The sequence below is a fragment of the Myotis yumanensis genome, unplaced genomic scaffold, assembly GCF_028538775.1.
Source record: "Myotis yumanensis isolate MYYU_CA2020_CCGP unplaced genomic scaffold, mMyoYum1.0.hap1 SCAF_17, whole genome shotgun sequence".
Taxonomy (NCBI): domain Eukaryota; kingdom Metazoa; phylum Chordata; class Mammalia; order Chiroptera; family Vespertilionidae; genus Myotis; species Myotis yumanensis.
The window spans coordinates 23091817-23103334 of record NW_027223768.1 but is presented as its reverse complement, the minus strand read 5'-3'; the positions used below and the strand labels follow the sequence as shown (position 1 = coordinate 23103334).

Here is an 11518-nt window from a genome sequence, read left to right as displayed (position 1 = left end):
TATCGAGATAATGCATCAATAGCTTTTAGTGCGTGTCTGGACACAGAGTAAGACCTAAAGGAGTTGTGCAACATTGTCGTAGTCAGAGCATCTATATGGGCACGCTTTACTGTAAGTCGAGGACGAGATAGATTTATAAATCACGTTATCCAAATCAAGTATGAAAAGTGCATAGAGGAAAGGTAACAGGACTGTGCACTTCAGGTACCTGCCTGTCTTGAGAGAGACGAAGCAGCCCCGCCCCCTGAATCCTGAGAGGTGGGTCGAGAGAAGACCCGCCCTCCTCCGTCGCCGCCAGAGCCCGGCCTCCAGGCCCAGTGACGCGAGCCCAGGCCCCGCCCATTAAGGGGGCGGGGCATCCTCTGGTCACGTGAGCGCGGGTGCGGAAGTGGTGCAGCAGGCGGCGTTGGTGGTTGGTCCGGGCCGTGCGTCCCGGGGGCGGAGTCAGGCAGGCCGGACCCGCCCGGGGGAGCTGGGGGAGGAGGCAGCCGCGGGGGCCGGCACCAGGTCTGGGATTCGGTCTGCGGTCCCATCGAGTGCTGGACCAGCGGCCGTCCCGGGCACCCTGGCCTGCGCGCGCCCGCTGCTCTGGGTCACCCCGGCCCCAGGCGCCGGCGGCTGCGGGACTGGGGGAGGGAGGATCGGAGGGCGCGGGCGCCCTGTGTGCTGAGCAGGCGGGAGGCGGCCGGGGGCCGGGACGCCATGTCCATGGAGGACCCCTTCTTTGTGGTGAAAGGGTGAGTGTGGCCGAGGGCTCCACTGGAGGAGGAGGTGGCGATGCTGTCTGCCCGCTCTTCCCCGCTCTCCTTGCTGGAGGGGGAGGGGAGACAAGTTGAGGCTGGGGAGGGGACAGTGGGGACGGCTTAGCCTTCAGGGCCGTGACCAAGCGTCCAGAGACACCCCCTCCTGGATCTACCTGGACTGCGGAGTCCCAGCCCCTGGGGAGGGGGTCCCCTTCGGCCTGTGCGCTGCCGTGTGTGTAACTTCTGTGGGGGTCGAGTTGTTCAGCAGCTCTGCAGGTGAGGCGGGGGAGACACGGGCCTCAGCCCAAACTGGGGCTCTAGTGGAGCACGGGTCTCTGCTTCGAAGGAGGGAAAACAGCATCTGGGCAGGAAAAGGGAAATGGCCCTCCTGAGCTTTGTAGTTGGCTCGGACGGGGGTGAGCTCCCATTGTCCATTGAGATCGGAGCGCCGGCCCGCAGGCTGGTGGGACCACGACCAGCCCAGAGGCGTCCCGGCACGTTTGCAGGCTGGAGGCGGGGGCGGGGGCAGGGCTCAGGAAGGCAGCTTAATTCAGTGGGGGAGTTTTCACTGAGGAATGGGCCGGGAGGAAAGCAGTCGTTCATGCTCGGTGATGTTGGAAGGAAAACAAAATGAAATCGGCCAAACTAAACTTTCCTAGGCTTTCTGTTAGCACCGGGATTTTCCCACAGTGGTAAAGGAAACGAGTGCTTTCTTTCCAGCTCCCTGCTTTCACCCCGACTGTTGGACAGGTTTGCTCACTTGTTTTTCCCTTTGAGCTGTCCTGACTCCATCTTTGATTGCTGCTGGATTGTATGGAGATAGAAACTTTAATTGCATTTTATTTCTGTATCAGCTTTGTAGCCATTAAATAAATGCAAGAAAGATGGATTCTGAGGTTGTTACAACCTGTCAGCTTTATGTTTTAAATGTCAAAACAAACAAATCTGAGAACTGTCAAGTTCCCAGAAGGTTAGTACTAATAACCATCCAGTGTCCCTTTGCTTTCAACTAGTTGCTACTGGCTTCCTGTTTCTGTAGTGGAGCAAGCTGACCTGGTGCCTGAGTGTTAAATTTTTTTAAGGGTTCTTAGAAAAATGTAAATGGTACTTTAAGTGAAATACTTCATTAACCAAGATACAGTAAAATATACAGTTATTGACAATTCCCTAAAAAGGGTTTTCTTCACCTTACTCTAATTTAGATGGGAAAATGTTAAGTTGTAGATTTGTTTTTTAGTAATATGTCACTATCTGGAAAATGTGTTATTTATTAAAAGGATTGATTTAGGGATTAATTTTTAAATGTTAAAGCTGTGTGTTTCCCCCCTGAATGAAAGTTCTTAAATGCTCAGGTTGCAATGGTAATCTCTGGCACTGGGGATCAGAGAAAATCAGAATTTTTTGTTTGATTTTTAATGGAATTTGTGAAAATGTTAAATTGCTCTACCATCTTGACATTTGTTATTTCCTGAGAGTATCCAATACAGTTTCCTGATGTTTGCTCACTGATTAGATATCACTGCTTTATTGGCCTGGAGTTTTGGTTGATTTTGACATCATTTTATTGTCTGTAATGTGCCTGAAGGAAATGAGATTTTCAATATCTTCTGCTGTGCATAGGTAAAGTTAGCCACATGGGTGCCTCCGGACTGTATATGTGACAGAGTATTTGAGAAGCCATGTACTTCTGCTCATTAAAAGTACTGAAAATGCATCACACAATGTGGAAAAATTAAAGATGCCTAGATTGTGGCTCTTACCCTAGGAGCTGATAGTCTAATTTGAGAAACAACTGACCGTAAAACTTAAGTAGAAATGACAGGTGGCAAGTGCTGAAGTGAATACTACAGATGATAAATGCCCCAGGAGTTTGGAGAAAGGTGACTCATGAGGGATGGCTATGACTGGAAAAGCTTTCGGAGGCAGTATTAAGTCTTGCATTAGGTTTTGAAGGTGGGCAGAATTTAGGTAAGTCAGGCCTGTCTCATCTGGACTCTTACCGAGGAGTCTCTCATTGTTCTTCCTGCTGCCACTCTCTTTCCTCTTCCATACACCCCTGGCTGTATCGGATCAGTTCTATCCAAAATACAATGGGAGCCACAGATGCCATTTCACGTTTCCTAGTAGCCACATTAAAAAGCAAAAATAAGCAGGTGAAATTAGTTTTAATGTCATCATCAATCGAATAGGTTCAAAATATTTCAATATGTGATTGATCAGTAAAGATTATTAATGAGATTGTTAACTTTTTTTGAACTAAGTTTTCAAAGTCTAGTGTGTATTTTACACTTACAGCACATCTTAATTTAAATGCTCAATTTTTTTTTCATGAGAAATACTTATCTGCGCTTAGGGTTATTAAACTTAGCGTTGAGAAAGTAGAGTCACATACCCAAATTATTCCAAGCATACTTAAAATTTTTCCAGCAACCGAATTACATATTAGTTTCTCAATTTAAATTAATTTAAATTAGAAATTTAGTTCCTCAGTCACACTAGGGCATTTTAAGCATTCAGTAGTCATGTGGCTTCCGTATTGGGCAGCACAGAACCAAGCAGGGCTTCTGACTTAGTATCACTTAGCAGCTGCCTGTTGCCTGCAGAATAAAACCCAAGCACTTCATGACCTTCATGACACAGCCTTATCTCCCCTCCTCTCACTCTCCCTGCCCCCATGCCTGGCCCAGTACTGTGACCATGACCCCAGTACTAGATGCTCCTACTCCACATGCTCCTCCTCTGGCTGATTCACCCACGCGGCTTCCAGCATCTGGTGTCAGCATCTCCACTGTCTCCAGGAAGTGCTTGCTTCCCTTGGCACCTGTAATACCTTATGGTACCTCTTCCTCTGTCTTGCATTATTAGAATATGAGCTCTGAGGGTTGGGACTGTTTACTTTTCCTGTATTTCCAGCCCAGCACCTTGGATATGTTAGCATAAATGTTGAATGAATACCCTTTGGTGGTGGTGGTGGTTCATGGGTGGGAACGCCAGCAGCAAAGGCCCTGAGATGAGCATTGTTTGTTTAGAAATCATCAAGGCAAACATCGCAGGTGGAGTAGGAAGTTTATTTGGGGAGTAATAATAATAATGGCTAACATTTAAAGGATGCCACTCCTATGCCAGGCATTGTGTGCTAAGTAAGCACTTTATAAGGATTTTCACTTCATAAGAACAGTTCTCTGATGTGGATATGGGCCACGTTTTAGAGATGAGGAGCTGAGGGGGCAAAGAGGGGTTAAGTCATTTGCCCAGGGTTACACAGCTAATAAGTGGTAGACCCAGGATTCAAATGTGAACTGCCGAACTCTTATACTGTTAACACTTCACAGGAAGTACAAGGTAGGTTAGGGTCAAGGAGAGTCTTATCTTGAGGCCACCAGAGACTTTTAAAGCAGAGAAATTATATGAAATCAGGGTTTCAGGAAGGTTGATTTGGTAATAGTGTTGGATAAATCAATGTGAGGAAAGATGAAAAAGGAGACCAGTTAGAAAGCTGCCTTAGAAGACAACCCGCTTGGGTCCCCTCCCTGTAGTAGGGAGCTTTTCTGTAATATACCTTTACTTTCGCTAAAAAAGAAAAAAAGCTGTCTTAAATATGCCATGATGACTGGGTGTTTGAGGCTCATTTTTTACACTGTTGAAGTCTTGTCCGGAGTACAGAGGAGAAAAGCCCACAGCTGGAAGCCGTTTGAGGGATGGGGTGGGATGCCTCTTAGGGCGAGGGTGGGGTGCCGACAATTCACCGTGGTTTACACACATGGTCATTGGTGTAATTCATGCTCCATGCCTGAACCTCCTGGCTCTGCCTATCACCTTTGGCTGTGTCCTCTCCCCATCCATCAGGGTAGCCTCACTGGTTGATCCTCCGTGTTTTCTCAGGTACTTGCTGTGTGTCTGTGCACCTTCCACATCCCGGTCACTCTGGTACAACTCTCTCCTGAGAGCTTTTCTCTTTTCTACTAATTACTGCACGTCCCCCATGCACATCCAAGGTGCTGGGCGGGTATCTTCTCTTTATCTTCTCCTTCCTCCTGCCTATAAGCGCCTGGCTGGTCCATCCTCTTCTCATCCCTCTTCACTCCTGACTCCACACTCTCCTTCAGTCCTGTGTCCACTTGGTCATCATGTCCTATTGGTGCCATCACAAGGATATCTCTGGAATCTTCTCTAACGCTCTGGTTTTGGTTTAGTTCCTCTACCCTAGTTCATGTCCATGTCCTCTCCCACCATACTTTTATTTCCAGGTTCTCAGCTGTGGATCAGTGTTGAAATAATGGCATAAGTAAGCAGAAAAGCAAGATAGTAGGGGTTATGTTGTATTATCCTCTCACCATATCTTATCTATATACTAGAGGCCTGATGCATGAAATTTGTGCAGGGGGCTTGGCCCTCGCAGCCCCGGCTTCGTCCGGTAGGTCATCCGGCTGTCCGGTCTAATTAGCATATTACGCTTTTATTATTATAGATAGAACCTTTTAGAGTATGAGCTCCTTGAAGGCAAGCATTGTGCATCCTGTTCACAATGCTGAGAAAACTCTGTTTATCGGTATAGTCTCTGTGGAAAAAAAAGAATTCTTGTTGGCAGAGGAGCTTTAGTCCAGTACAATTGGATGTAAGTCATATCTGATTTCCTACTTTTAAAAAATCAGACTCAGATGTTTCATTGTAAAAACAACGTTACAAACATTGGTTATAAATGTATTGAATGCCTAATACTATATTTGGCTCCTGAGATTGTAGTCTAGTTTGGAGAACACTATGCAGAATGGGAAGAGTGTAGGGGAAGACAATGTGCATTGTGTACAATTTTGGAATGGAGTTGAGATGCTGTGGAGATTGAATAAAGGAAAGACCCTGAGTGGGAATGTTGGTCAAGGACACTTTAGTGACGCAAGTAGGGTCTCAATCTTTGCTTAAAGGAAACGTCTGTTTTTCATTTGCAGAGGTGTAGGGACTCTCCCCGGCTAGGGAAACGCGCACAAAAGTCCAGAGCCAGGAATGAGAAAAGGGAGGGTGGGAAGATGGCCTCCCAACTGAAACCAAATTTGTGTTAATGAAAAATCAGGTTGGATATTAAAGTCGGCCAGCTTAGGGGAAGGGGAGGCATGGAATACCCAGCTGAGGAGTTTAAATTTAATATGTTTCCTATCATCAATTCTTAACCAGGAGGCGGTTTTCACTCCCAGTTACTATTCACTTGCCTGTGGTCAAACAGCTTTTCAGGGCTCAAACCCAGGTGTTCTGAGTCCAGAAAGAAAATCCACTTGTCTGGAGGCTTAACAAAGATGGAATTGACTAGGTCTTGGTAGTGAAAGGTGCCTCGTACTCAGAGTCAGAAGAGCTCGGGGCAGGCAGCCAAGATGGCTGAGCCCCAGTTCTCTTATTTGCTCAATGAGTGCAGACTAGTTATCTTGAAAGTTCCTTCCAGATCTCAACTCCAGTGATTGGGCTTAAGTAGAGGTTGTGCAAGGTGAGAAGTGAGAGGAAGAGTCAGAGAGGACACTTGTCTAGACAAGTTTTGAATCTTGGAAAACAGTGGCACTATTTACTCAAACAGGAAGTTAGAGAAGGAAGCAGATTTTTAACCCCAGTTTTACCTTTTTGTTTGAATACTTGCCTTTTTGTGTGTGTAGGGAGGACATGGTTTGTTTGGTTTTATGCAGCTAAAATATAGGAGTGGATCCTGGGTGAGTGGTTGGGGTTGGAAGCGCAGTTGGGGAGTCCTAAAGGGGTCTTTTGAACCTGTGAATGTTGACGCGAACCTAGAAGCTGTAAAAAGACTGCTGAGGGAGAAACACTGGGACCAGGTGGAGGAGGAGCAGAGAGAAAACTGGTAGAAACTAGACGAGCACAGTGGCACAAAACCAAAGGAAGTGAGAGTTGCAAGAAAATCAATATGAAGGCTGTTGTGTCTAGTGACGGAAAATGAGAACGAGCTAAGGCACTCACGACTCGGACCTGCAGGCAGTGGTGGCGGTAGCCCCATCCCAGGGGAGCCGTGGAAGCAGCAGCAGGTTGAGGTCAAAACTGTAGGTAACTAAGTCAAGACAACTTTTCTTTTAACCCACAAGAGTAACTGCAAAATTACTGTTGACCCACCCGGGGTGGGATTGTGGGTCATGTGCTGAGTGTACACTTCATTTTAAGAAACAACCAAACTGTTTTCCAAAGGGCCTGTACCATTTTGCATTCCCGCCACGAACACATGAGAGTTCCAGGTTCTCTGCCACCTTGTCAGCACTCGGCACGATCAGTGTTGTTTTCTTCTTAAAGCCATTCTAGGTATGTAGTGGCATCTCCTGGTGGATTTAATTTGCTTTTCCTGATGACTAATGGTATTGAGCATCTTGTCATCTCTGTCTTCTGTGGTGAAGGAGGGACTGTTCAACTTTTTTTGCCCCTTTTTAAATTAAGTTTTTTTTCTGTTAAATTTGAGTTTTTAAAATGTACATAAAAAAGATATGTCATTAGTTCGATGTGTAAAAGTTTTCTCCCTGCCGTGGTGCCCGTTTCCGTATTCTATGGACAACATAAGCGCGTGCACGAAGCACTTTTGCTGTCTTATGAAATAAGCTGGCTGTCTCCAAGAAAAGCACTTCCCCCCACACAGAATCTCATTTTTACTTGAAAGAATGACTGACAAACTGGTTGCTGAGACTTGCATATGTTCTCAGATCTCAAAATTACCTAAAAAATACTTGAGACATTTTCTTTAAAATGAATGGGGCAAACCTGTCACTTCATGGAAAACACCTGAAAATATTTTTGCAGATGATACAATTAGAGCCCACCTCCCTTTTAAAAAGAATTTTGGAAAGTTTTTATCAACTATTATTATCTTACAAATTCCCAATGCTTAAGTTTTTTCTGATGAGATTGGTGGTGATATTACATGATTTGAATACTGTGTAATAAAATGAGTCAGCATTTGAAAGATCTGTGATACCCAGGAAAGTAATACTTTCCAAATGACCATTACATGATGTTATAAAATCACACATGGGTAAAAGATCCATTCCACATACAAGATAGAGCCATAGATTGTAATGTATGATAGTTCAAAAAGTCTTTGATACAGTTCCAGGCTCCACATTGCAACGTTTGAGAAACTGCCATTTGCCCTGTTTTGGTCCACAATTACCTGCAAAAACTATTAAAATACTCCCTTTCCCAACTATATATGTACATGTGGCTGGATTTTATCATCTACTCAACCAAAATGTATGCCAAGAGACTGAATGTAAAAACAGACATGAGAATCCCATATTTTTGTGTGAAACCAGATATTAAAGAAATTTGAAAAAATAAAAATGTTAAACAGTGCCATTCTTCTCATTATTTTTTTAGAAGTCAGTTTTTACGAAAATGTGCTAACATGTAGTAAGTTCATTGTGATTTTTAATGAGTTGATACATATTTTTTAAAATGTCTGTTTGAATTTCTATAGCAACTTAAGTTCTTTGGAGTCTTCAGTCATTTTGAAGAGAACAAAGGAGTCCTCAGACCAAACACACACACACATGGTTGCTGCTTAAGTAATTCTGACCCTGCATGGGAGTTGTGTACCGGTGGTAGAGAACGTGGTATACCCTCGCCTGGGGCTTCTTGGGTTTGAAGTTCTTAGTTCTCAAAAAGGAATTTGTATTTACTGTACAGAATTGGTCAATTTTACATCCTTTAAAATGAGATATTGGTCCAGATCCCGCTCTTTCTTCCCATTATCGTAGATGATGTCCCACACTTACAAATAAACCCAGTGCCTCGTGGTATGGGGAGAGTGTACCTCTTTCTCCACCAAATCAGCCGGAAACCTCGGTAAAGAGCAAAGATACTGGATTTACATCTCACTTCCTTAGGCCTTCCCCTGCTTGTCTCAAATGGAATTTCTCATTAGGACTGAAAGCAAAGGCCGATGGGAGAGGAACTATGAAGCACTTGCCCAGCACGTAAACTGGGTATGAACGTACCTTGGTAGATGCTTTGCGAGCCGTGGAGCTCAGTGATGTGTTCAGCTTGGGCCCAGCAGCTATATGATTCTCTACTGAACACTTATCCTTTTTGCTCATCAGTATTCCACAGACAAAATATTGTCAGACACTTTTCTTCATTTTTGTTAGTGTTCTCTCTTCTGGCACTTGAAATGCCAGCGGGAATCGGATGCATACAAATATGGATTTAAAGCTACAGACAACAAACACCCTGATTGAACACAGAAGAATTGGTTAAGAAATGATAGAACAATCAGAACCGATCTCTTAGTTTGGGAGCAGTCAAGTCATTATCTTTGTACACAAGAGGCCATCTATAATAATAAAAGTGTAATATGCTAATTAGACCAGACGGTCGGGCCGAACATCGGAACGACCGTCCAGACGAAGCCGGGGCTGCGAGGGCTGAGCCCCTTGCACAAATTTCGTGCATCAGGCCTCTACTACAATTATAAAATGACACCTTTTTTGGCTTTTATATGTGGTAGTGTTAGATTATAACATTTATCTAGTGGATTTTGACCCAACGGTGGGGGAAAAGTTTTTAAAACCTTCTGACATTATCTAAGGTAAAAGAATACTCGGTCACAGCACTTATGACCTAGTCTCTCTCTGACCCAGAAACACACGAATCTGCTTGACAGCATTGCTAAGTCCAGGAACTAATACTATTGGGAATCTTCTAATGAGGTTTGGGGTTTTTAAATGTCCCAAATAAAAATCCTTTATCTCTAAAAGATTAACTGAGTAGCCCTTTTTACCTCCCCCTCACCTCCATCCCCAAGAAAATAAATGTTAATGGCTCTTTAGTTAATTTGTAGTATTGCTTCTAATACTGTGTTAAGCTTAGTGTGTTCGAAGCATAATAACTTTTTGTCCTTCTCAAACAAACTTGATATTAGAGCTGCTTAAATAATGTCTATTTTATTCTGGACCTCAGCTGAGAATATAATACTTAGACTGTTACTTTAGAGTTTTGAACTTTGATATTTGCCCTTGAAGAGCCTTCTATAAAGACTTTAAGACACTTTGGGGAATGGTGGTTGCTGCTGAGGATGGTGTGTGACCATAATGTTCAGGTAAGTCATGCAGGAACTTGTTTATGGGACATGTCGTCTGTGACACTTCTACTTTCTACCTGATTACAGAGAGGTACAGAAAGCTGTCAACACTGCCCAGGGGTTGTTTCAGAGATGGACAGAGCTCCTCCAGGACCCTTCCACGGCCACGAGGGAGGAAATCGACTGGACCACCAACGAGCTGAGAAACAACCTCCGGAGCATAGAGTGGGACCTAGAGGACCTGGACGAAACCATCAATATCCTTTCCATGCTGTCTGTGCCGTTTGGGGCAGACAGACAGATGAACACGTTTTTACCCAGATGTCTTAACACGTTCATTGGGCATTTCCTTTTATAATTGATTGATCTTGTTTTTATTTATATGCCAAGATCTTCTCTAGTGCATGGCGATCCTGCAACACAGCAGCATAGCGCAGTGGTCATGCGTTCGGACCTTGGAGTCAGCCTGCGTGTTAAGTCCTGGCTCCGTCAGTTACTGTGTGACTTTGAACACCCTGCTCTGTGCTTTAATTTCCTTTCCAGTAGAAAGTTAGGATAATAATAGTACCTAGTTCATAGGGTTGTTGAAAGTTTAACAGGCAGAGAGCTTAGAATGGTGCCTGACACACAGTGAGCTTCTATAAAAGTGTTAGTAGTCATTACTACATAGAGGTACATACAGACCGATGTTACACATTGGTAATTGGAGCTCAAAAGAAATTCCTTTTGTAGACTGCCTTTTTCCTGTTGAGGAAGTGATGTGACAATGTCCATTGGAGAAATATCTTTTTTCACGAAACAGCATTTAGTAAAACAACTATTATGCTAAGTGAGGCTATTGATGTTAAGTAAGTCCACTGATCTGACCGACAAACCAGAGCCCTGTAGAAGCTGAAATGACGTGGCCTTTTCCACTGGAAAAATCCCATTTAATAACAACTTTAGATTGAAGATACACCAGGTGTATGTTCTGGGTTCTGTTTTGTTTGTTTAAGTGTGATAAAGCATCAAGGAAACCAGACCTTGTCAGGAACACTCCGTAGTCAGCACAGGTTCACATGCAGCCATTGTGTGAAATGCATCATTTCTAGTCATCATAATGACCCCAGACACCTTTTAAATTATGAAAAGACAAGTGTGTTCTCTAAAATGTGTGGGACAAAATATGTGAGATGGTGGGATCAAGATAAGTCTTCCCTTGAAACGGGGCAAGATAAAAAGATTGGGGGAGATAGTATGAAAGAAAGAGGACAAAAGTTTTAATAAGTAGTCACCAACCAGCGAATAGTTATTGACTGTACCATGTGCTGGACATTTTGTTAGTTACTGAGATTGGATTAATAAGCAAAACAGCGTACCAGCCCTCATGGAATGACAGTGAGGGGTAGAGAAGGACTCGGGGACAGACATTAATAAGACAATAGCACAGATGTGTCCTGCAGACCACGAGAGACAAGTCCAGGGAGTCATGCCAGTGTCTGATGTGGGCAGCAGGATCAGACCGGGCGTGAGGAGATTGGGGGAAGCCCTGCTGAAGAGGCCTCCATCTCCAGATGAAGAAGGGTTAGCACCTTGAAATAAGTGGGAAGGTTTAATGGCAAATGGAAATGGCTTGCAGAAGCTGTCATGGGAGACCTGGCTGGTGTGGCTCAGAGGTTGAGCGTCAACCCACAAACCAGGAGATCATTGTTGGATTCCCAGTCAGGGCACATGCCCTGGTTTC

The 11518-nt window shown here is 44.3% G+C and overlaps 1 protein-coding gene across 2 annotated transcripts in view; it reads left to right on the top strand.

Moving 5' to 3' along the window:
- The first annotated feature begins 503 nt into the window (after positions 1-503).
- The window catches only part of STX6 (syntaxin 6), a 30525-nt gene continuing 19510 nt past the window's right edge, over positions 504-11518 (top strand). For both annotated transcript variants that reach the window (XM_070396893.1, XM_070396894.1), the window contains exons 1-2: positions 504-737; positions 9883-10052. In XM_070396893.1, coding sequence (XP_070252994.1) covers positions 703-737; positions 9883-10052 — 205 coding nt within the window. In that variant the 5' untranslated portion in view covers positions 504-702. The remainder of the gene's footprint in view (positions 738-9882; positions 10053-11518) is intronic.